Source organism: Phycodurus eques, chromosome 12 (genome assembly GCF_024500275.1).
Source record: "Phycodurus eques isolate BA_2022a chromosome 12, UOR_Pequ_1.1, whole genome shotgun sequence".
Taxonomy (NCBI): Eukaryota; Metazoa; Chordata; class Actinopteri; order Syngnathiformes; family Syngnathidae; genus Phycodurus; species Phycodurus eques.
Window position 1 is genome coordinate 25,985,329 of NC_084536.1, and position 25,835 is coordinate 26,011,163.

At 43.2% G+C, this 25,835-nt stretch overlaps 1 protein-coding gene across 4 annotated transcripts in view; it reads left to right on the top strand.

Moving 5' to 3' along the window:
- Nucleotides 1-9,150, top strand: part of crfb2 (cytokine receptor family member b2) — a 44,684-nt gene extending 35,534 nt beyond the window's left edge. For all 4 annotated transcript variants that reach the window (XM_061692272.1, XM_061692273.1, XM_061692275.1 and 1 more), the window contains 2 exons: nt 2,338-2,453; nt 6,611-9,150. In XM_061692272.1, the coding sequence (XP_061548256.1) occupies nt 2,338-2,453; nt 6,611-7,327 (833 nt within the window). In that variant the 3' untranslated portion in view covers nt 7,328-9,150. The remainder of the gene's footprint in view (nt 1-2,337; nt 2,454-6,610) is intronic.
- Nucleotides 9,151-25,835: the final 16,685 nt, after the last annotated feature.

Below are 25,835 nucleotides of genomic sequence, written 5' to 3' on the forward strand. Positions count from 1 at the left end.
AGTTTGAGGGAGTGGGTGAACTCGCGGGAGACGCACTTTCGGGTGCAGCTGGGATTGTACTGAGCGCAAAGATCACCAGGTGTTGATCTGTAGCCAGGTCCACTCTGATGATGTCATCACTCTCAGTAGGTCCCACTGGAACGAGAGTGATGTGTCGCGAAGGAACAGTGAGTTGTACTCCACCAGACCTAGGCAATGGGAAGAGGTCTAGTGGAAGGTGACCAATCACGGGGACCGTGAGGTTGAAGTCGGAGCAGATCAAGAGGCCAAGCCTAGTGGATCTGGGCATGTGAATGTCGTTCCGTGTGTGGTTGTGAATCAGCAGCATGGTTGTTCGGGAAGCGTCTAGGAGGGGTGTGGCATGCGACAAACCCAGGCCATTAAACTCCAGCGAAGGCTGAAAGAACGCTGTGGACCGGTTCCGGCTTGGTTAGTCAACTTTTTAACGGTTTAACGGTTGGACGATGTGGACAACGTGGTTGGCGGAGCCGCCATTAGCGTGTGACCACAAAACATCGTTAATAGTGTCAACTTGAACGCCCAGTCGGAGAAGTACATCCGCGCCAACATAAGCAAATTGGGGACTACTAGGAAGCAGTGAGTTAACGAGCGATGGTTCCATTGGAGTTTTGGGGCGCATACGCCCACTGCAGTGGCGGCAGACATGGCACGGGGTTAACGGGAAAGCGAAATGTTTTCAGCGTTAACTGAAGGCCAGGATGACGTCGTCTGTTGGGCAGTCATGCAAATTAATTCCACCAGCAACATTGGGGTCGTAGCGCTCTTCGTGCGGTGGTTGGACAAGATGACAGAGAAACGAGTCAAGTTTTTTAAGTCTGTTCAGTGGTGTCGAGGTGGCTCCAGGGGACTCGGCGGTGTCGTGAATGGGGGTGTCGTTACTTGAAGGAGTGCGGCCTGACAGGTTGGCGTCCTCCGAGTGGTCCCGACCCAGGCACCGGCCTATGAAATTATGTCTCTCGGCTTGCCTGGGAATGCCTCGGGATCCCCTTAGAAGAGCTGGAGGAAGTGGCTGTGGAGAGGGAAGTCTGGGCTTCCCTGCTAAAGCTAATGCCCCCGCGACCCGACCTCGGATAAGCGGAAGAAAATGGATGGATGCATTTGATTTCTTTCATTGTAAACAATTAATTTGTACCTACTCAGTCGCTGCTGTTGTTAATTGTGTACGGAGCAACGACACTCAAACAGTGGACCTCCACTTGGATATTAAGTGGATTACCCTTTTGCATTCGGTTTGATTTCTATTCTCCCCGATTCCCGGATTGGTCTGCTAAGTAAGGCTTGTTAATGCATGCTAATGCTAACGCACGCTAATGTTTGCTTACGCATGCTATCGGCCAGAGAAAACTGATTAGCCCACTGCTAAGAGTGAGGAGTAGTGAATATTAAATGATGCTTCTTGCGTGTTGTTTCTCTTTGAGGAAGTGGAGTCTGCACTCTGCAGTAGCTTGGCAGTTTGCCATTTCCCCCTCCCGCTGGCTCGTGCATATTCGCACAGCCACACACATGCAACCCTCTGTCCACCCTCAAAGGTATTTCTCTCAAAGGGCCAATCCCAATTCTATCCCTAGGGCCTTACCCTTTGTCTTGCCCTTCGTTTGAAGGGCCAAGATGAAGGGGGAAATGGCCCTTGAAATTGGGACGACACATCACCCCTCGTCCTCTGCTGGCTGTGACATAGACAAAGGCAACATTTGTTTCGATTTGCAAAATGTTGTCTTATGTGAAATGAATTTTACTATTATAAATTAATGTTTTTATTTAAATGTGTCTGTTTATTAGTTTTAGTTTTTAAAAGTGGCCTTTAAGACAATTGGAGTATTGTTGCCTGTTTTTTTTTTTAAATACAGGTACTATAAAAAACTGGTCCCACGCTATTTCTGGCGTCAACAAACCTCGGTACGGTACTGGTAACGGTACTTGGTGCAACACTAGTTTCAGTTGTGCATGGGAGTTTCAGTAGTGTGCGTGTACGTTTCTGATGTGTGTGTTAAAGCATTTCAGTAGTGTTGTGAATGGAATAAATTCAGTAGTGTATGTGTGAGAGTGTATTTATAGTCTACAGTGTATGAGCGGGGGAAAACTAGTGAATGTGAGAGCATTTCAGTCGTGTTTGAGGGGGTTTCAGAATGGATGAGAGAGTTTTTCAGTACTGTACTGAAGTGTGAGGGGTAATCCTAAATTATGTCCTTTGATGGCTCCTCATTCTTTCCAAACTGTTTCACTGAATAAATAAAATGTGTATTAAATCTATCGTTTGCTTTTAATATGAACAAAGAAAATATGTATCTCACAACCGTTTATTTATGCTCTTTCTAGACCCGCTGATCTCAGCTGTGTTGTGTATTTTGTCCATTGTTGGTCTCATCGTTGTGATCCTCCTGGCCTATACTGGATTCATCTGTCTGAGAAAGAGGCATGTGCCTTCAGTTCTGGTAAGTTAGCTTTGTTGATATTTTGTTGATAGATGCATCTCACATCCTTTTCGTGGATGGTCAATGCAGAAGGGAGAGTCAGAGTTGTGATGGTGGTCATCGGTGTTGCGGCTGGGTGGGTGTGGGGTGTGAAAGTGTCCCTTTCAAAATCTGCAGTAGAAGGTCTTAAAGTTATCAGCTAGTCCTTTATTGTTCTCCACTTGGGGGGGGGATGGTTGCTTGTAGTGACTTAGCGATTTTAGACCACGCCAGACTGACTTTGAGTGGTTAGCAGTAAACTGGTTTCTCATCTTCTCTGCATAATTTCTCTTTGCAATGTTACTTTCCTTTGTCAGCTGGTTTCTGGCCCGATTGTACAGGACTCTGTCCCCACTGTGGTAGGCGTCCTTTTTAGCCAGGCGAAATTGTTGAAGTTTGGGAGTGAACCCCATCTTGTTACCAAACGTGCGAAATGACTTTGTCGGTATCCACACCTCTTCACAGAAACCGATAGAGGATGTGACACTGTCCGTATATTGTCTTTGAAACTATATATAAGTTTCAAAGACAATCCATGCAGTCCAAACAGTCTTGAAGTTCCAACTTTGGAGGGAGGAGCTTGCGGAAATATGCGCTATTCAGAGCTGCGAACCTAAACAAATTCACTTCCAGATTAAATTTGTCCAAAGTTCTCTGAATTTCCATATTTTCAAAGGTTTTTTTCAAGAACATTACCGCGGGACAGTTATTGCAGTATATTTTGTAATAGGATAAAAATAATTCTGCATCCCGCTCAATTGCACAACATATTTACTCTATAATTGTAATCGTTAATGAATTATGGCGTCAATATGTATTTGAATGTTTTTTTGCATCAACCTCGTAATGACAGACGCAGTTGCACCCTGAATCAAAGTATATGAGATTTCAACGTACCGTCGTCAAAAATATCTGTATATGGATTAATTCGCCTCTACCAATTCTGTTTTCAATCTTGGTTCAAAATAAATAAATAAGGCGGTCTATTAAATCAGATCTCAAAGGTAAATGAAAACTCAGCACTCAACTTTGCAAACAAACAAACAAATAATATTGTAGATAGATTAAATTGTAGTTTATGGACTATAGTTTCTAAAAGATTTCTATTCCATGAATGTAATTGTTTAGATTTATATTACATATATAGCTTCTATATCCATTATTGGATACTACTGAAATTGTGGAAATGTCCCCATTGTGGGACTATTAAAGGTTATCTTATATTACAAATATTCATCATTCATAATATACTTTTAACCCGACCACGCCGTTCTCAGATGACGTCTCCAGTGACGTATTAATTCATTTCCGGTTCAGAGGGCGTCTTGTGAGGCAGTGAATTATTTTACGTTTGCATCCCCATTCCCTTATTTTGTTGTTCAAACTTAGTTACGTTTCTGCTATAATGTGGTTCCAGCCAGACCTGTGAGACAAGTGCATTGTATCACCCAATCACTTATTCCGGTGTTGTGCGACTTCACGGCACGATAGCTTAGCAATTAGCATAATGATTTTCTGTCTTTTCCTGCCCACTCCTCGCCCTCCCATCGTGATAACGTAAACGATACATGTAAGAAACATGGTAAGAAGTGTAGTTTATTGGCTACCCTGGAGGCGATGATTCGTAACTTACGATGCATTGACACCGGATGCAAAGAGAACTTTCGCCTCTGCGGCTCGGCAGCCAGGGGGCGTAATAAAAAAAGAGTGCTCACAAGCAGCTTTCTCCCCCCCCGTCCGTCTCTTTTTGTTTAAACTCTATAGTGTTTATTTCATCAAATTTATTGATGAAATTTTCATCACGGTGGCCGGACACAGCGCCGTACTTAGGCGGTAATGTCGGACGTTGGATATTCTTCACCCCGATATTCCCGAACAACCGGTGTTACGGTCGTACCGTTCAATAATTTCCAGAACAAAATACGGACGTTCCGTAACATTTGACCCCTCTGGCTATTTCCAAAATTGCAAAAACTAAGATGATCCTCGACTTCAGGAAGAAAAAGTCCATTGCTCACCAGGTGCGGAGCTTCAAATACCTGGGAGTCCACATCAGCCCTGACACAAAGTGATCCATTAAATACAACAACGATGGCTTAAAAAAAAAAAAAAGGACTTCACCAGCTCCACTTTCTGAGGTGCTTGAGGAAAGCACCAGCTGTTGGTGAACTTCTACAGGACGGCCATAGAATCCATCATGAGCGTAATAGCTCGAGGAGTAGTAGCGTAATAGCTCGAGGAGTTCATCATAAACAAGGAAGATTTTAGTCAGAAAAAGTATATTTACTGTTATTGTAAGCCTCTGTAACGTTACTGTAATTTCTCGTGTATAATATGCTTTTGAGTGAAATATGCACCCCCAAAATCGACCCGCCAAATCAAAATTCTCTTTCTACCCATGTATAACCATAATTCCAATGAAGTTGGGACTTTGTGTTAAACATAAATAAAAACAGAAAACAATGATTTGCAAATCATGTTCAACTATATTTAATTGAGTACACTACAAAGACAAGATATTTAATGCTCAAACTGATAAACTTTATTGTTTTTACCAAATAATCATAAGCTTTTAATTTTATGGCTGCAACACCTTCCAAAAAAACTGGGACAGGTGGCAAAAAAGACTGAGAAAGCTCATCAAACACCTGTTTGGAACATCCCACAGGTGAACAGGTGGGTGCCATGATTGGGTAGAAAAGGAGCAAGCAAAGATGGGGCGAGGTTCACCTATTTGTGAACAAGTGCGTGAGAAAATAGTCGAACAGTTTAAGGACAATGTTCCTCAATGTACAATTGCAAGGAATTTAGGGATTTCATCATCTACGGTCCAAAATATCATCAAAAGGTTCAGAGAATCTGGAGAAATCACTGCATATAAGCGGCAAGGAGATTGTAGAGAGTATGCCCTGATGGAACAAATGGCACCCAGAAACCTCCAATCTCTGACTGCCCCTGCAAATCTGCCTCTGCCTGCCTGCTAAGCCAGTCTGCGTACACAATACATCCAAGAAAAGCCTGGTCCAAAAGTAATTACCACCCAGTCTTAAGAATCTCATCAACAAAGTAGAGAAACAGGGAACCTGGTTTCTCACCCATACGTTAAACTAATTAACAGTCATCCCCCCAGCCAGTCTGAAGGGTCTCACTAACAAAGACCTTTTTCTGCAAACTGACTTGATGACCAGGAATTTGAGAAACCTGGTTTTTAAGTGTGAGTGTTTGACAACAATGGAATAAATATCCGCCACCTTTTTATCAAGACTCAAATTCAGCAACGAACTATGTTCTTTTGATATTAAAAATCGCCTGCAGGGTGCTGCCAAGCCCTCTGGAAATTTTGATGGCGCACATGCGACACCTGCAGGCGGTGGAGAGCTACTGCACTCTACGATTGAGAGTTACTGTAAACATAGCTTCACGGAATGTGAGTGTTGCGTGACATTTTAAGAACTTTGCATGAATGCTCCCAGTGTACTACCACACCAATGTCAGTAGTGATTGTATGTATCTGCGAAATTGAATGTCTGTCAAATCTGTTTGTTAACTGAACTGGATGAGATGTTTCACCCCACACAACACAATTGCCACATTGCAAATACTAAATGCTCTCAGCACCCATATAAAATTGAAACACTCATTACATGGATTAAACTGGGTGTGCGTGACAATGCAAAACTGAAAACCGTTTTTTCTTTATCTTAGATCCAATAATTTTATTCCCCACTGGTTTAAAACCACAAATTATCCTAGGATGGAAAGTAGCACTAAGAGGCGCGATCAACACCGGCGCCGCTTCTGGGTTATTTTTTTTTTCTTAAATAAGTTACGTTTTATCCAAACGGCAATACGCGCTACGAGATACTGTTTGCTGACTCTTCGTACGACGCCACACACAAATTAAAAATTGTCTTTGACTTTGGAGTTTCAATGTCATTGTTGACTTTGATAAGTATGTTGCTCGTCAAGTCCTCCAGTCATTTTTTCAGTACTCTAGGCAGCCGTTTCACCTACTGACAATTGTTAAATAAGGCTGGATATTTGTTCATTTAACAGTTTGAGGTCTTTTAGCTGATGTGTTACACTTTTGTTTCGATGTATTGTCATGATTTTCTGATGTCTTTCTTTTTGTGTTTTAGACATCCATCCATCACAGTAAAGAGGTGCGGGTTGTTGTGCCCCACAAAGCCTTCTTGTCTTCCCTCTCGATGATACCAACACTGCACTCTCCAAGTGAAGAGAAGGACTGTCGAACATCAGCTCTTTGGGATGTAGAAGACTCTTCTGGCTATGGAAGTGATTACAAAATGCATTTGGCCTCCAACCTACTCTCCTCGTCGTCCCCAACACTTCCTTTCTTAGCTCAGCCTGAACCACTGCCAAGCAACACTTCAAACTCAAACTCTGGCTTCTTCTCTGTAGGTGTTTTTTGTCCACAGCCTCAAGCCTATTTAAATGGTGCATCCAAACAGTCAACCATAGACACAGCCTCACTTTCTGACTGTCTCTTGAACTCAGCCAACAGTCCGGTTTCATACCAAGCTAGTTTAACGGCAGAGAGGATACAGCCAATCGAGCTGGAAAATGGGGTGGTTGGAAAAACAGACAACAGAGATGTTAACCTCCACTCTCTAATTTTGGGAAGGTATGTGGAGGAAGCGGAGGAGAAAAACATTTTTGACCAATCGAATGTGGATACAATCGCTCGGGAGGAGCATGACGGCATGTCAGTGATGGTTCCAGAAACTTGCAACACTACCGAAGGACCCATTGAAGGAACCTCCTGCCCTGTTGATGATGAAGATCAGCAATGTGAACATTTTCCATACAGAAGCCGCCCATCATGTACCTTGTAGGATATACTATATATTCCAGGTCAGTTTTGTGTCAGCTAGTGAAAGTACTGATCAAAATTCATTTCCATAAAATCTCGAACTTCAAAACTCTTGTTATACAGTTAATTTGGGATTACTTTACCCTTTAAAGAAACACATTTGGAGTATTAAAATTCGAATCTCAGTTGAACCGACAAACAAGAATCCAAAAGGATTCTGACTTGAAGATGTTAAGAGTGACTAAGTCTGCAAGGATCACAAAATGGAACCTCTAAGGCGGACTGAATCTCGTCAGGGGTGGTGGTTCACCTCAGATTGGGAAAGTACATGTCCATAGTAAATAATGGAACTGTCATCATCATCACAAAACATCTCACTGTACAAGTAATGACTTCATTAACACTCTACTTTCTAGCATGCTTGCTATGCAGTCTGTATGCTGTATATTTTAGTGAGCGGTACGGTGGGGCACGTGGTGAGTCTGCCTCGTAGTTGTAGGCATAGCCAGCCCCAGGCATGCGTGACCTGAGTGCTTGCTTGTAGGGGTGCCCCGATCTGATTCTTTGAGAACGGATATCAGCCTGAAGTCAGCAAAAAAAAAAAAAAAAAAAAAAAAAACAGTGACACTAAACAATAGTGCATAGCATTAACAAAAAAGACCTGAAAATACGACCTTTGCTAACCTGCCACAGGTTGTCCGCTGTCTGTCGAAGGAGCTCCAGAGTAAAAGCCTCTTTATGCTACCGCGGTCGCGCGTCCGACAACGGCCGCATCACATCACGCGACCGACGAATTGCTCCACGCAGCACGTCTGCGTAGCTTGCCGCGGAGATCATCTCTCGTGATTGGTCCGTTTTACTCACATGCTGTGATGACGTACCAGCGTGACCATTGGTTACCATCTACGTCGCCGCCTTCTCGATCGATTTTGCAGCATAATTAAACGTATCATCTGGTCATTTAGGTCCATTTGTTCTGTCCGGGTCGCCATTGTTGTGGCTTTGTTCCTTGTTACTGAAAGGAAAGTAAAAACGGCTACTGGAAATGGCCCAGAAAATGCAGAGGAAACTCCACCCCGTGGTGTCCTATCCAATACCAGCCGTAGCGACACCCCTGACTTGGAGGGGAACTGCAGCACATTTGCAAAACAGCGCGAGTGGGTTGCGCTCGAGTATAAAGGCAAACTACGCGCCGGACAGCCGCAGTGACGTCAGCGCGCAAATATAAAGAAGCCTGAAGGAGTCTATGATTGCCAGCTTCATGGCTCACCTCCCTCGACTCCCGAGATCATGAATGAGCAGACTTGCGATGAAGACGGCTGTAGCTCCCTTGGCGGACACACTGGGGTGCGATCCGGCTACCTGCTGCATGGCACCACCTGGGTCGAGGTGGCCGAGGATTCTGCTCCCAGAGGTTATGCTTCTCCTGACGTTCCTTCTCTACAACCTCTGTAACACCCCCCCAGACACACATACACACCACCACTCTCATAGAAGAAGACTATTATTGTATTCATTATTTCAATGCCATCACACAATTCAGGAATATTACCGAACATCATCCCACCTGGTCACTGCCACAACACCACAAACCACATTACTCAGAAAAAAAGCCATTAAACCATCCATCATCCTGAATATGGCACTTTTAAATGTACGCTCTTTGTTGTAAATGATCACATTTTAGATCATAAACTTGACTGTTTGTTTTTAACTGACAGTTGGCTGGGTCCAGCTGCATCTCCAGTTCTTAGAGAGACCTCTCCACCGTATTAGCTTCTCCATCTCTCTGCGAGATAGTGGGAGGGGAGGCAGGAAAGCATCAATAAATGTGAATAAACTTCACGAATGTTCTCATCTTACCTCCACCCTTGAATGGTTTGGTTGATGATTTTAACTTCAGACGAGCTTGGACTCAGTTGCCCCAGCAAATACAAATGTTAAACAAAAACAAACTTTCCTTGCAAAACGGAAGAAGACTGAAAAGTATCAGATGTCATATTTGACCAAGTTGTGATATGTTTTTAAAAACAAAATGTTTGTCTTTACACTGGACAGTTTTGTCCTGGTCAATGCTGAGATGCTGATAAGGTTCTCTTGACAGTGAGGCTCATTAGGTCTTCTGGACCCCTTCCCATCCATTTTCCTCATCAGAGTCACAGGCGTGCTGGCGCTTATCTCCGCTAACTCGGGGTGAAAGCCATGAAACACCCTGAACTGGTCGCCAGTCAATTGCAAATCCCCTTCTGAAGAGCAATTTAGATTTTAACAATTACCAAATCACAAACATTTCTTTACTATGTAGTGTACACGATTGTGTGTTGGCCACAGCAAGGCTATGATTTAGCATTAATAAATAACGTTTTTCGGCCTTTTTACCTCAATGTCAAAAATCTTTTGGTCCGAAACCCAAAATTCACTTTTGGCTCAAACATTTTGGCCGCTGAAATGTCAGTGCATTGCTAATTTTAACAATTTATTTATCTTGCTTACTTTCTTTGACAAACCTCAATTCCAAATGAAGAATTGGACATTGTGTAAAATGTAAATAAGAATACAATGATTTGCAAGTCATTTTTAATACATTACAAAGGCAAGATATTTTTAATGTTCAAACTGATAAGCTTTGTTTTTTGCAAATATTCACTCATTTCAAATTTGATGCCTGCAACACAAAAAAAGCAGGGAAAGGGGCACGTTTACCACAGTGTTCTATCACCTTTCCTTTTAGCAATATTCAATTGGTGCTTGGGAACTAAGGACACTAATGGCTGAAGGTTTGTAGGTGGAATTTTTTCCCCCATGCTTGCTTGATGTACAAATTAATTTGTACATTCATCGTATTTTGCACTTCATAATGTGCCACACATTTTCAATGGGTAGCAGGCCAGTCTGATACTCACACTCTTGTCTTGCTGAAATAAGCGGGGATGTCCCTGAAAAGCACGTTGCTTGGATGGCAGCATATGTTGCTCCAAAACCTGTATGTACCTTTTAGCATTAATGGTGTCTTCACAGACATGCACGTTATCGATGCCTTGGGCACCAACACATTCCAATTGCATCACAGATGCTGGCTTTTGAACTTTGCACCCATCCGGATGGTCCTTTTCCTCTTCGTCCCAAAGGACACAGCGTCCATGATTTACTGAAACAATTTGTTATGGGGACTCAGACCAACGGCACACTTTTCCACTTTGCATCAGTCCATCTCAGATGAGCTCAGGCCCAAAGAAGCACATTTTCTGGGTGTTGATATATTATATATTATTTTCTCTTTACATGGTAGAGTTTTTTTCTTCCATTTGTAGTTGTAGCAACAAACTGTGTTAACCGACAATGTTCCTGAGCCCACATGGCAATATCCTTCACACAATGATGCAGTTTTGAATACAGTGCCGCCTGAGGGATCGAAGGTCACAGGCATGTAATGTTGGTTTTTGCCCTTAGGTACAGAGATTTCTCCAGATTTGATGATGAAATCCCTAAATTCCTTGCAACTTTATGTTCAGAAATTGTCTTAAACTGTTGGACTATTCGCTCACGCAGTTGTTCAAAGTGTTGAAGCTCGCACAATCCTTACTTGTCAACAACTGAGCCTTTTGGGGATTCTCCTTTTATACACAATCTGATACTCATCTGTTTCCAATGAACCTGCTCAGCAATGGAACGTTCCAAACTGGAGTTTTTTGAGCAATCCTCAACTTTCTGTCTTTTGTTGCCCCTGTCCTAGCTTTTTTGGAACGCGTTGCAGGCATCAAATTCAAAATGAAAGAATATTAGCAACAACAAAATAATAACCGGAAATATAATATTGTCTCTTGTAAAGCAATAAAAACATCGGGGGAGGGGTCACGCGAGTTCACCCCTACAACATTCCCCGGGCCAAATGTCTGGGAGAGAGGAGGGGTGACTGTTTTTGATTGGCCCAGCCAGAGCCCTGACTTAAACCCAATTGAGCATCTCTGGAGAGACCTGAAAATGGTTGTCCACAAACATTCACCATCCAACCTAACAAAACTGGAGAGGATCTCCAAGGAGGACTGGCAGAGGAGCCCCAAACCCAGGTGTGAAAAACTTGTTCCATCATTCTCAAAAAGAGTCATGGCTGTATTAGCTGAAAAGGGTGCTTCTACTAAATAATGAGCAAAGGGTCTGAATACTTATGGCTGTGTGATATTTCAGTTTTTCATCAATCTGCAAAGCTTTCAACAATTCCGGTTTTTTTTTTCTGTCAATATGGGGTGCTGTTTGTACATTAATGCTTTCGTTGCTAGGATGATCCGAAACATAGCAGCTATCAACATTAAACCATTAGTTTTCATTACTATTGACAAAGGTAGAAAACAAATATCTTACCATGTCACCATCTGAAGGAGAAGTTTGGATGGCTAATGTTCCAGTATGCATTAAGACCATATATGTCACGATTCAAAGTCATGTGAATTGGATTGGAGCCATTGCGCGTTGGCTCTGGGAAGGATATCCAAGGCGAGGTGGTGGACCATCAGGACAAGGAGCGAGCAGGAAGCAGGAACGTGAGCAGGTGATGAAGCAGACAGCGAGCACGGGAGGAACACTGGAGACGGAAGAGAACCAGATCGGGTGAGTACAGATGCGGGTCGTCCGATAGTTACTTGCGTACCACAAAAACGTGGAAGTATGACAGGCTTTAAATGCAGGCAGTAATGCGTGATGCTTGAAGACAGGTGCGCGGGCCAGGTGATGCTGATTGCCAGGGAGAGGGAGAGACGAGGCGCAAGGCGCCGCCACCCAAAGTCCAAAAGAGGAACTGCAGGGCATGGATCATGACAATATAATATCTCCCGAGCTTTAAAACACTAAAAACAGCATTTACCCCAAGAAAATGGGGTGTCTTCTTCGATATGTAATACGTTTTTGAGCTATTATAATAGTTGAACAGACTATTATCTCGGACTTTTTGGTTTCAAAATTAATTATCCAACATATTGTTTTGTATATGCAGTAATATGTTGAGCCAATTAAACAATTATATGGTTTCACAGTCATATTGACCTTCTGAGGGGGCTGACACTTAAAAAAACAACACATTTGTGTACTCATCATTAACTTTAAGGTAGACAACGAAATTTGATAGATTGAGGAAGTCAAACAATTCTGCAATAAGATTATTATCCATAACGATTCAGCTTTAAAACAATAAAAGCATTATTTACCAACAAAGAAATTTTTTAGTTATTTTCCTAGCACTTACACGCTGGGAGAGCTAGGCGTGCATACGTCCGTAAGTCTAAAGTAAGACTATATCAAATATCTTGTAAGTAATATTTTGCAACAGCCATACGAGTATAAAAAATATTTAACCGCTAGCAAAAGCAAAATAAAATTACTCGCCATTCAATTATGTGTGATATACAGTAGATGTTGAGAACGCAGTAAGTAAGGAAAAGGTAGGCCTAAAAGCTTAATACTTTTTAAGATTTTTTACTGGCATACAGGTGTGTAAAGAAGTTAAACCACTGATAAAACAACAACTTTCACAACCGATATAGTTGCCTGTTATTTTGAAGTTATTTCAGAAAGTTGCTACTTGGGCCGTTAACTAGATTCTAAATGTATTTAGTTATTAGTAGATAGATAGCTAGCTGGATATAGCTAGATAGATAGCTAGCTGGATATAGCTAGCTAGCTGGATATAGCTAGCTAGCTGGATAGATAGCGAGCTAGCTGGATAGATAGATAGCTAGATAGATAGCTAGCTAGATAGCTAGCTGGATATAGCTAGATAGCTAGCTAGCTGGATATAGCTAGATAGATAGCTAGCTGGATATAGCTAGATAGCTAGCTAGCTGGATATAGCTAGCTAGCTAGCTGGATATAGCTAGCTAGGTAGCTGGATATAGCTAGATAGATAGCTGGATATAGCTAGATAGACAGCTAGCTGGATATAACGAGATAGACAGCTAGCTGGATATAGCGAGATAGCTAGCTAGCTGGATATAGCGAGATAGATAGCTAGCTGGATATAGATAGCTAGCTGGATATAGATAGCTAGCTGGATATAGATAGCTAGCTGGATATAGCTAGCTAGCTATATAGATCGATACCTAGCTAGTAAGACAGATGGATAGATAGGAAAAATTGTTGTGTTGTGTAAATTGTAGCTGAAACATCGTTTTAAGAATTGGGGTAAAATATTTATGAGCTGTGTGGATAAAGTGTTATTTCTGCTAACATCAATAACAATGTGCTCATTAGTCTTAAAATACAAAGGACATTTTTCCATAATCAGAAAAATGGCACTTTAATAGATAGCACTTGGCAAGGGCATCAAATAATCAAAATTATGAATTTCACAAAAAGGAACTGTACATGAAACATCTGCGCACTCATACATGAGATAAAATGTTTCAGGCCGATTCTCTGAGATGAAAATTCAAAACATGAAAATAAAAATACTAAATTAGTATTTGACTAGGCCAGAAACATCAAATAATGAAAAATAATGAAATTCACAGAAAGGAACTGTAAATGGTGGCATGGTGGACGACTGGTTAGAGCGTCTGCCTCACACTTCTGAGGACCGAGGTACAAATCCCGACCCCGCCTGTGTAGAGTTTGAATGTTCTCCCCGTGCCTGCGTGGGTTTTCTCCAGGCACTCCGGTTACCTCCCACATCTCCAAAACATGCATGGTAGGGTGATTGAAGACTCTAAATTGCCCATAGGTGTGAATGTGAATGCGAGTGGTTGTTTGTTTGTATGTGCCCCGCGATTGGCTGGCAACCAGTTCAGGTTGTACCCCGCCTCCTGCCCGAAGATAGTTGGGATAGGCTCCAGCACGCCCGCGACGCTTGTGAGGATAAGCGGCTCAGAAAATGGATGCATGGAACTGTAAATGAAACATCTACTCACTCACTCAAAGAGATAAAATGAAATAGAAATTCTGGAAGGACCTAGACGAAGTAGTTTTGAGCATCCCAGACAGAGAGAGAGTCGTAATTGGTGCAGATTGTAATGGACATGTTTGTGAAGGTAATAAGGGTGATGAAGAAGTGATGGGTAAGTACGGCATCCAGGAAAGGAACTTGGAGGGACAGATGGTGGTAGACTTTGCAAGGAGGATGGAAATGGCTGGAGTGAACACTTCTTTCCAGAAGAGGTAGGAACATAGGGTGACCTACAAGAGCAGCGGTAGAAGCACGCAGGTGGATTACATCTTCTGCAGACGATGTAATCTGAAGGAGGTTACCAACTGTAAGGTAGTGGTAGGGGTGAGTGTGGCTCGACAGCATAGGATGGTGGTGTGTAAGATGACTCTGGTGGTGGGGAGGAAGATTAGGAAGATAAAGGCAGAGAAGAGAACCATGTGGTGGAAGCTGAGACAGCACGAGTGTTGTGCAGCTTTTCGGGAAGAGGTGAGACGGGCTCTCGGTGGACGGGAGGAGCTTCCAGAAGACTGGACTACTGCAGCCAAGGTGATCAGAGAGGCAGGCAGGAGAGTACTTGGTGTATCTTCTGGCAGGAAAGGAGAGAAGGAGACTTGGTGGTGGAACCACACAGAACAGGAAATCATACAAGGAGAAAGGTTAGCTAAGAAGAAGTGGGACACAGAGGACCGAGGAGAGGCGAAAGGAATACATTGAGATGCGACACAGGGCAAAGATAGAGGTGGCAAAGGCAAAACAAGAGGCATATGATGACATGTATGGCAGGTTGGACACTAAAGAAGGAGAAAAGGAGGCTGGACAGACAGAGGGATAGAGATGGGAAGGATGTGCAGCAGGTTAGGGTGATTAAGGATAGAGATGGAAATATGTTGACTGGTGCCAGCAGTGTGCTAGCTAGATGGAAAGAATACTTCGAGGAGTTGATGAATGAGGAAAATGAGAGAGAAGTGATAGTAGAAGAGGCAATTGTGGTGGACCAGGAAGTGGCAATGATTAGTAAGGGGGATGTTAGAAAGGCATTAAAGAGGATGAAAAATGGAAAGGCAGTTGGTCCTGATGACATTCCTGTGGAAGTATGGAAGCATCTAGGAGAGGTGGCTGTGGAGTTTTTGACCAGCTTGTTCAATAGAATTCTAGTGTGTGAGAAGATGCCTGAGGAATGGAGGGAAAATGTACTGGTGCCCATTTTTAAGAACAAAGGTGATGTGCAGAGCTGTGGCAACTGTAGAGGAATAAAGTTGATGAAACACACAATGAAGTTATGGGAAAGAGTAGTGGAGGCTAGACTCAGGACAGAAGTATTTGCGAGCAACAGTATGGTTTCATGCCTAGAAAGAGTACCACAGATGCATTATTTGCCTAGAGGATGTTGATGGAAAAGTACAGAGAAGGGCAGAAGGAGCTACATTGTGTCTTTGTAGATCTAGAGAAAGCCTATGACAGAGTACCCAGAGAGGAACTGTGGTACTGCATGCGGAAGTCTGGAGTGGCAGAGAAGTATGTTAGAATAATACAGGACATGTACGAGGGCAGCAGAACAGCAGGTGAGGTGTTCTGTAGGTGTGACAGACGAATTTAAGGTGGAGGTGGGACTGCATCAGGGATCAGGCCTGAGCCCCTTCCTGTTTGCAGTGGTGATGGATAGGCTGACAGAGGAGGTTTGACTGGAATCCCCGTGGACCATGATGTTTGCAGATGACATTGTGATCTGCAGTGAAAGCAGGTAGCAGCTGGAGGAACAGTTATAATGATGGAGGCATCCACTGAAAAGCAGAGGAATGAAGATTAGCCGAAGTAAAACAGAATATTGTGCATGAATGAGAGTGGTGGTGGGGGAAGAGTGAGGCTACAGGGAGAAGAGATAGCAAGGGTGGAGGACTTTAAATACTTGGGGTCAACCGTCCAGAGCAATGGGGAGTGTTGTCAGGAAGTGAATAAACGGGTCCAAGCAGGTTGGAACGGGTGGAGGAAGGTGTCAGGTGTGTTATGTGACAGAAGAGTCTCTGCTAGGATGAAGGGCAAAGTTTATAAAACAGTGGTGAGTCCAGGAATGATGTACGGATTTGAGACAGTGGCACTGAAGAGACAACAGGAAGCAGAGCTGGAGGTGGCGGAAATGAAGATGTTCGCTCTCGGAGTGACCAGGTTGGATAAAATTAGAAATGAGCTCATCAGAGGGACAGCCAAGGTTCGATGTTTTGGAGACAACTGCCATGATGGCAGTTGGTGTTCGAGAGGAGGACGCAGGAGATATGCTTCCATGGAAAAGGATGACGCGCTGTGGCGACCCCGAAAGGGACAAGCCCAAAGGAAAAGAAGAAGAAGAGTGTAAAAGATGCAGAGTCCTCGAGCACTTAGAGCAGTTCAAATGACTAATATTGCAATAGTCCGGTCCAATGACCATTGTGCAAAGGGCGCCGATACTTCAAGGAGTGTATGCAGTTTAAAGTGACGAGTAGTGCGATAATCTGGGACAATGTTGATTGTGCAAATGTTGCAGATACTCCTCAATCAGTGTGCAAATGGAGCAGATGCTACTCTTGCATGAGTGGCCAGTCTTGGTCAACAACAGATATGCAAATAGTGCAGCGTGGCGAGACTACTACAGTGAGTGCACGAGTAAAATATAATTGGCCCCACAGAAATGTGACGACGAACTCAAGTAAAAAAAAAAAACAATTGCCAGGATGTTGCAATGGAATTGTAGGTTAGGTGTTTAAGAAGTTGATTGCAAGAGGGAAGAAGCTGTTGGAATGTCTGCTAGTTCTAGTTTGCATTGATCGGTAGCGCCTACCTGAGGGAAGGAGCTGGAAGAGCTGGTGACCGGGATGTGGAGGGTCAGAGAGGATTTTGTACTCTCTTGTCTTAGTTCTGGCAGCGTGCAAGTCCTCAAGGGTGGGTAGGTGGGTACCGACAATCCTTTCATCAGTTTTGATTGTCCGTTGCAGTCGGAGTTTGTCCTTTTTTGTAGCAGCACCAAACCAGACTGTGATGGAAGAACACAGGAGTGATTCGATGACCGCTGTGTCGAACTGCCTCAGCAGCTCCCGTGGCACGCCGTGCTTTCTCAGAAGCTGCAGGAAGTACATCCTCTGCTGGGCCTTTTTGAGGACGGAGTTGATGTTGGTCGCCCACTTCAAGTGCTGAGAGACTGCAATTCCCAAGAACTTGAAGATCTCGACGGTTGACACGAAGCAGCTGGACAGCGTGAGGGGCAGCTGTGGCGAAGGATGCCTCCTGAAGTTCACGATCATCTCTACAGTCTTGAGCGTGTTCAGCTCCAGGTTGTGTCGGCCGCACCACAGCTCCAGCCGCTCCGCTTCCTGTCGATATGCAGACTTGTTACTGTCCTTGATGTGGCCGATGATGGTGGTGTCATCTGCAAACTTCAGGAGTTTGACAGCCGGGTGTGCGGAGGTGCAGTCGTTCGTGTAGAGAGAGAAGAGCAGCGGAGAGAGGACACAACCTTGGGGCGCCCCAGTGCTGATGCTGCGTGTGGATGAGGTGGTCTCTCCCAGCCTGACCTGCTGTGTCCTGCCCGTCAGGAAGCTGTAAATCCACTGGCAGATGGCAGGTGAGACGCTGAGCTGGAGAAGCTTGGATGAAAGGAGTTCAGGGATGATGGTGTTGAACGCTGCGCTGAAGTCCACGAACGGGATCCTCGCGTAGGTCCCTCCACTGTCAAGGTGTTCAAGGATGAAGTGCAGTCCCATGTTGACTGCATCATCCGCAGACCTGTTCGCTCGGCAGGCAAACTGCAGGGGGTCCAGCAGGGGACCTGTGACACTCTTGAGGTGGTCCAGCACGAGACGTTCAAAGGACAGATGTCAAGGTGACAGGCCTGTCGTCATTTAGACCTGAGATTGTAGGTTTTTTGGGGACTGGAATGATGGTGGAGCGTTTGAAACAGGATGGTACTTAACACAGTTCCAGAGATCTATTGAAGATCTGAGTGAAGACTGGCGCGAGCTGGTCCGTGCAGACTTTTGAGGCAGGATGGGGACACATGGTCTGAGCCTGCCGCTTTGTTAATCTTTTGTTGTTTGAAGATGCGTCTCACATCCTGTCCATGGATGGTTAACGCAGAAGCCAGAGGTGTGATTGTGGTTGGTGATGTGGCTGGCTGGGTGGGCGCGAAAGTGTCCTTTTCAAATCTGCAGTAGAAGGTATTCAAGTCATTGGCTACTGTGCTATTGTTCTCAGCTTGGGGGCCGGGGGGATCGTTGCTTATAATTAGTCAGCGATTGGAATGCATGCCAGACTGATTTAGAGTCGTTAGCACTAAACTGTTTTTCCAACTTTGCTGCATAGTTCCTCTTTGCAATGTTAATTTCTTTAGTCAGCAGGTTTCTAGCTCAATTATACACGGCCCTGTCCCTGCTCTGATATGCGTCCTCCTTCGCTTGGCAGTGAACCACGGCTTGTTGTTGTTTCACCCATAGGAGCTATTCTAAGGCATTTGTTCTCCTTGGAGTTTCACTTCCTCTTTTGATCTTCACCTTAGCTTGTCAAACCCAGTTTAGTCCAGTTTTACTTCCCCATTTAAGTGAGTACATTTCACCATCTCACTATTACCACACAGCATTTCTCCTGCGTTACTATGGATACGACCTCCAATAACTTGTTAGCCAACACTCTCTCCTGCTCCGAGGGGGGGGGGAAAAGCTCACTTCTGATCAATCTTTCCTGAAATAATACATGTATGCATAACATATACTCCCATATCCTGAAACATACATGACACAAAATACTTCATTTGCAGCATTTCATTGTCAATTTCCCACTTGTACACTCATCTTTCTCTCACAAATACCAGTGTGGACACAGATAATTGTGGGCTCCTAATCCTTAGTGACCAACAATATTTGTAATAAACTGTTACACGTTAAATATGTCTGCTAATATGCATTAAGCAAGCAAAAGTTTTCTCCGGGCACTCCGGTTTCCTCCCACATCCCAAAAACATGCGTGGTAGGTTCATTGACGACTCTAAATTGCCCGTAGGTGTGAATGTGAGTGCAAATGGTTGTTTGTTTCTATGTGCCCTGCGATTGGCCGGCGACCGGTTCAGGGTGTACCCCACCTTCCGCCCGAAAATAGCTGGGATAGGCTCCAGCAGCCCGCGACCCTACTGAGGAGAAGCGGCTCAGAAAATGGATGGATGGATGGATGAGTAGAAAGACTATAGCGGCATGACCTGTTAGATCTCCACTTTGGCACCATCTCCTGGACGTTTTACGGTACAGCTGGTTTACCATAACTGGGCCTGATCCCAGTCTCATTTTAGACATAATTCATCCTATCAATTATACCAATTTAGACAAAAAAAATCTACTATCAATGATACTAATATTATCCATTAGTTTTCGCCACTACTCAACTATATATATATCCATGACTACTAAGGATTTATCATTCATTCATTTTCCGTAGCACTTATCCTCACTAGTGTTGCGGGCGTGCTGGAGCCTATCCCAGTCTTCGGGCGAGAGGCGGGGAACACCCTGACCTGGTCGCCATATATCTATCTATATATATATCTATATCTATATATATGTATATATATACACACACACATAATATCCATGACTACATATATATGTCACGCAGGAACTAACACGCGTCGATCTTTACCTGCAGACTTATCAGTGAGATACAAAAAAAGAAGACATGCTCTCATTGTTCTCAAAATGGAACATTAGCGTATTAACAAGTTTAGCCACCTTTCACAAATTGTGTTTTCTTTCGCATTCGTATTGTGCATCAAACCTTGTACAAAGAGGAACCTCGGCAGTCTTATTTCTTCTAATTGTAACTAAGCAACTTATTCAAAGTGTTGCCATTTTATTGTAAAAAGTTAAAATAAAAACTAATACCCTGCTATTCAATTATACTTGCCTCCAATGACTTGATTCGATTGATGGAGGCGAAACACGAATCCACAGGGAAACAGCTCCTAGCACCTTTTGCACAAGGTCCCAACTTCATTGGAATTTGTTACTGCTTTGATTAAATAGTTTTTTTCTTATACACGGATGTAGCATATTTCAAACAGATGCAGGTAGAATACAGAACTATTCACTGATTGAATGAGCATTTTAATCACCAAAAAGAAGAGTAGATTCCACTACGAGGCATTACACAATCGGAACCGTTGTAGCGGATACGCCCTATGGGACATGTTCGAGGCCCCAAGAGCCTATGGCCTTTGCAGTCCTGCTTCCTGAAACCTCAGCCGGCCGGTCTGTTTTCACGGGACACACGAAACCTGGTTTATAGCATCTGAAATCATAAATACTGGTTGCAAGTTTGGGGTAAGGAAGTCATTGATGACTGTTGAACAATGGAACATGGTCACCCAGAACCCCCCACCCTGCCCAACCCCCAGTGGTGATTAGTGACACTGAAGAATTCCCACGCTTGTAACCAACAAAACAAACATTCATGAATATTTTAAAATGCCATTAATGTGTCAGTTTTACAGTTCCGGCTACGAGACTTTGAGAACTGTTCCTCTTGATTTGAAGCCAAGCAGTACGAAGTGATGTTGTATTGAACAATACATAGTTGATTTTTGCCAAGACTAAAGTTTAAGCAATAATTTTACATTCTTGATCCATGAATGAGAGAAAGTTTCATAGTTGGGAATTGTTTTTTTTGAATATGCTGTGTCTCAACCTCCATTTAGGGTGTGGCTCACGCAGCTAGAACACAATTTCAACTGGAAACCAGAGTCGATGGGTGTGGCCTTTTCCCCCCGCCTCAGGTGGGCACACAGAAAGCCTTAACCCTTCTTGTCACGTTCCCTTGGCTCTATGCTCTTCCTGGCTAACCTCTCTTCAGCTACGGGGCGGCAGCAACAACTTTCTTTTTACATCTCTTATTTTTACTTTTTGCGCATCTTCTAAACCGGCCTATGTTCCTCCTGAGACAACTGGGAAAGACTATATTAAAAAATCTGAAGATTGTGAGTAAAACATTGCAATGAGTTCCAGAAAGTACAAATCTGTGCGTAGTAGTCTGCGTTTAAGTTAGCGAGCTCACACGAGTCCCAACTTTGCTCTCCCTAACTAAGATTCAACTCATTCCACGATAACATTACGAGTTCAGCCATATACCCTATATCTTGTTCTTTATGTACGTTTGTCTGTAATTTTTGTAGTAGAGTCCCTCTGTATGTTACCCGATAGTGCTGATGGGGTGGCGAGATGGTTCCCTGCCACAAGTCGTGTACCCCGGGGGGAGCTACACACCCACCGACGGTGGAAGCACGCCCAGGTGCTTGCTGACCACTTTTGGACCCGCTTCATCCGGCTGTACCTACCTGGTCTCTCGTCCCGCCGGAAGTGGCAATCTTCTCCAGCGCACGTCGCAGAGGGCTCTCTCGTCCTGATGCTGGAGCTCCAGCTTCCTCGGGCCCTGTGGCCTATTGGGCGCATCATCACGGTTCACCCCAGCGCTGATGGTTATATGAGAGCTGCAAATGAGCAGTTCAAGGACAGGATGTACAAAAAAAACGCACGCATTTTGTGTCTTCAGGTAGGCATTTTCGGCCGACTAAGTCTGGGTCCTTCGTGTCTTGTGTATGCGCGGTCGAGGGAAGGCGAAGGAGAGAGACCGGTGCTGCGAGAGGTTGTTACGAAGTTTATTAGTGTGACGCAGTTAGATTTACAACCCGTCAAGTCTGTTAAGACCGAAAGCTCTCTGTGTTCCTTTGCAGAGTGTGTGTCCATGAGAGTTAAGTGGCAGCCGCCACTTCTGTGTTTGGTATTAGGTTTGGTGAAGTTAAGTCCTCCTGCTACCTGTCGAAGTGCTCACGTTAACATTAGCAGTTACTGCGTTAGCATTAGCGATCGTTAGCCAAGTACATATTTGTCCTTATTTAATGTGCCTGATTTTCTGCATAGTGTATGTTAATGACCACATTCACACTTTAAGTGAGTATACTTCTCTTCAGTTAGTAATTGTGTGTGTGTTGTCTCTAAACTAAAGAGAAACAAAGACAAGACAAACTAGCATGACACACAAACACGTGCAACATAACCTCAACCACCCTAAATACCTCACAAAAGTGGACAAAATTAATGTGAACAATACTGGACAATATTCGAAATTTATTGGAAACTGTTGGAATGATTTGATAAAGTTGAATTGCACCATATATCTGCCTCCTTATTCCGCCATCTTGCCTTCACCTATCCTTTCCTGCATTCTGGCTGGCGACCAGACCAGAGACCCGCACAGATGTGCCATTACCCGGCCTGGTGCCCGCCCCTTCATAGCTCATGCCGGTCCCCCAGGGGACCCTGAATGAGATGTGGATGTGCCCAATTTGCCAAGTATCTACAGTGTGAGTACTAAAAATGTGCAGCGTGTGTGATGTAAGAGGCTAGACCGGCTGGAAGACCACAGAGAAAAGGGGGGCAGCTCTACATTTGGCGGAGATATTTTCTCGTGTTATATACTCTGACAACATTTTTTAATGTTGATAGCTTGTTTATCTTTCCAGTTTACTAACATTGTTTTTTTTTTTTTTTAGCAATTGCAAAAAAAAACAAAAAAAACTGCTAGTATTGCTTGAGCATGTTTATTTGTAAGATCTATACCTTTTAAATCACCCAGCAGACAATGATAAGGAGAAATCGGAATCCTACAGTTCAAAACTGAGGAAAATGTATGGAGGATTTTGAACTGGATGAGCTGTAAATTACAGTTTTGTTTTTTTTTGTAATTGAGAATAATTTATTTCTACAGATTTGTGCCCGGTAATCATTGTCAGTAGACACTGAGAGGCGTTCTTCCCATTTTGCGATTGGTAAGTGTGTTGAATTAGTACTTGAGATTAATTTATATACTTTTGAAAGGAGTTTTTTGTTTTGTGGGAGTAGTTTGACTATTTTCTGAACAAAATCGAGTAGTTCTAAGCATTCGCGTGTGTTGAGAATCTTTTTCGGATTGTTGTTCTTACTTTATATTATTGAAGGAAGTTACCAGCTCTAATTTGAAGTTTTCACGTCAATACATTATTTTTGAAAAAGTACAAATTGCCCGTAGGTGTGAATGTGAGCGCGAGTGGTTGTTTGTTTGTATGTGCCCCGCGATTGGCTGGCAACCACACCAGGGTGTACCCCGCCTCCTGCCAGACGATAGCTGGGATTGGCTCCAGCACGCCCGCCACCCTTGTGAGGATGAGCGGCTCAGGAAATGGATGGAATTTGAACATTAAATATCTTGTCTTTGTAGTGTATTCAATTAAATATAGGTTGAACATGATTTGCAAATCATTGTATTCTGTTTTTTTTTTTTTTTTTATGTTTAACACAACATCCCAACTTCATTGGAATTGGGGTTGTAGGTTTCAGTTTAAACTTGGCATTTCTTGTATCAAAAGCAAGGGATTAATTTAAAACAAAGAGAGAAAAGAGCAACAAGTTTGTTGTCATGTTATAAAGCACAATTTTATCCAACGGTGGTATCTCAGTCGGAACACTAGGTGGCACTACATGACAATATTACACCAATAATGAGCAAAGAAGTTCCTTGATGCGCGATAGATGCTAGTTGTGTGGTGATCTGTAAATAAAGTCAATTAAAAAGATAATTAATACCTGTTAATTGTCATTGTCGTTTTTGTGTAAGCTCCTAGTACTTTATATTATTAACTGGAAAAGTGTCCTTGTGGTCAATTTCTCTCCTGTTTGTATTTCAATACTTTGGTAGGCGTATGTTAATCAAGTTATTGGCTGCCAACTTTTTTTTTTTTTTAACAGTGTACGTCATTCAGCGGCCCAAAAAGAAAACATTGGCCTTGGTGAAACGGCTGAAGGACAAAAAGATGCAGTTGTTCCCGAACAATCGGAGAAACAGGAGGTCATCAGCGTCATCCAAATAATCGGAGGAGCGAATGACAAATGAGATGAGCCAGCACGTTGAATCTCCCACACCCCTCCCTACCCCCATTGGACAAAGCCCAATGCAAAACTCTAATAGCCTAAATTCTCTGCTAGGTGTGACGGACAGGATAAAGACGATTGTCAATATTGGAATCCAACGCACACCACGCCAAGATCTTCCTCTCATCCCCCCTCGCCTGAAACCAGCGTCCACTAAGATGCGAAGGCCCCCTCCTCCACCCATGAAGAACCTTATATCTTCAAATCTGACTATCTGCGGGGTCTTTTCCAGAATAGGTCCGACCCTATGGAGATCAGGCATTTTTGATCCCTGTAATTACAAGGGACAGAAAGTTGGTGAAAGAAATATGGCACAAAAATAGTAGCACGACAAACTTAGTGAGGATAAAATGTGAATCTATCAAAACTATTGTCTCCAGTTATCTCTGCGAGACTAGCTCTTTTCAACATCAGGTCGCTGGGTAATAAATCAATGTTGATGAATGACATCATTACAACCTATGATCTGGACTTTTTGTTACTAAATGAAACGTGGTTAACAGAACGTAGCTGTAATACCATTTTAAATGAGGCAACACCAGCAATTCTTTAGTTAAACAAGTGTCGAAGAGGGGAAAAAGGCGGTGCTATTGCTGTTATTTTAAAGTCATTATTTCTGTGTAAAGAAATTATACTGGGTGATTTTAGCTCTTTTGAATAGCTCCGTTTTTTAGTTAAGGGTGACCCAAAGGTTATTGTTTTAATCATTTATAGGCCTCCAAGATACGCTAGGAAATTTATGGAGGACTTCTCAGAACTGCTGTCAGTTATTTTTACTGACTACAACTATTTTGTCATAAGGGGAGACTTTAACATTCATGTTGACAATAATGTGGGGGGAAAAAATCTAAAGAACTCTCTGCTGTACTAAACACATTTGACCTCTCTCAACATATTAAGAGTCCAACCCACACTCAAGGTCACATCTTAGACCTGGTCATCTCTGAGGATGTTGAAATTCTATCAATTTGACATTAAGGATATGGCTATTTCTGACCATTTTTGTGTATTCTTTGAATTACAGATTCTTCCAAAAGTTCAGACAACCTCTATGTCTATAAAGAAAAGGTAAATAAATGACAGCACCGCCTCTAAGTTTATGGAGACCGTTGCTGTGCCACAAACTGTGAATGCTGAGACAGTTGATGAACCTTTGGATAATTTCACCTGTAAAATCTCAAATGTCATGAATGCTGTCGCTCCTATTAAAACTAAGACAATCTTGAGGCGGACCTAGAACGCCGTGGAGGAGCACAATGATGGTAAAGACCTCTAAATCAAAGTGTAGGAAAGCAGAATGTAAGTGGAGAAAAACTAAACTCCGAATTGACTACGACCTCTACAGACAAAGTCTTTGTAATTTTAACCAAGCGTTAGTCAGGGCGAGACAGCAACACTTTCCTGAAATCATCAGTAAGAACTTCAACAATACTCGCACTCTGTTTGCTGTGGTTGACAAGCTCACAACCCCTCTGAATCAGATAGCACCAGAATGCCTAACAGCTGATAAATGCAACTTGCTTATTTTAATGAAAAAATAAAATTGTTCAGCCTGTTTATGCTACCCTTGGGTCAAATTCTTCAGAACTTTAATTTTGACTATCATAGCTATGCAGATGACAGTTATATCTAGCGGTGTCTCCAGA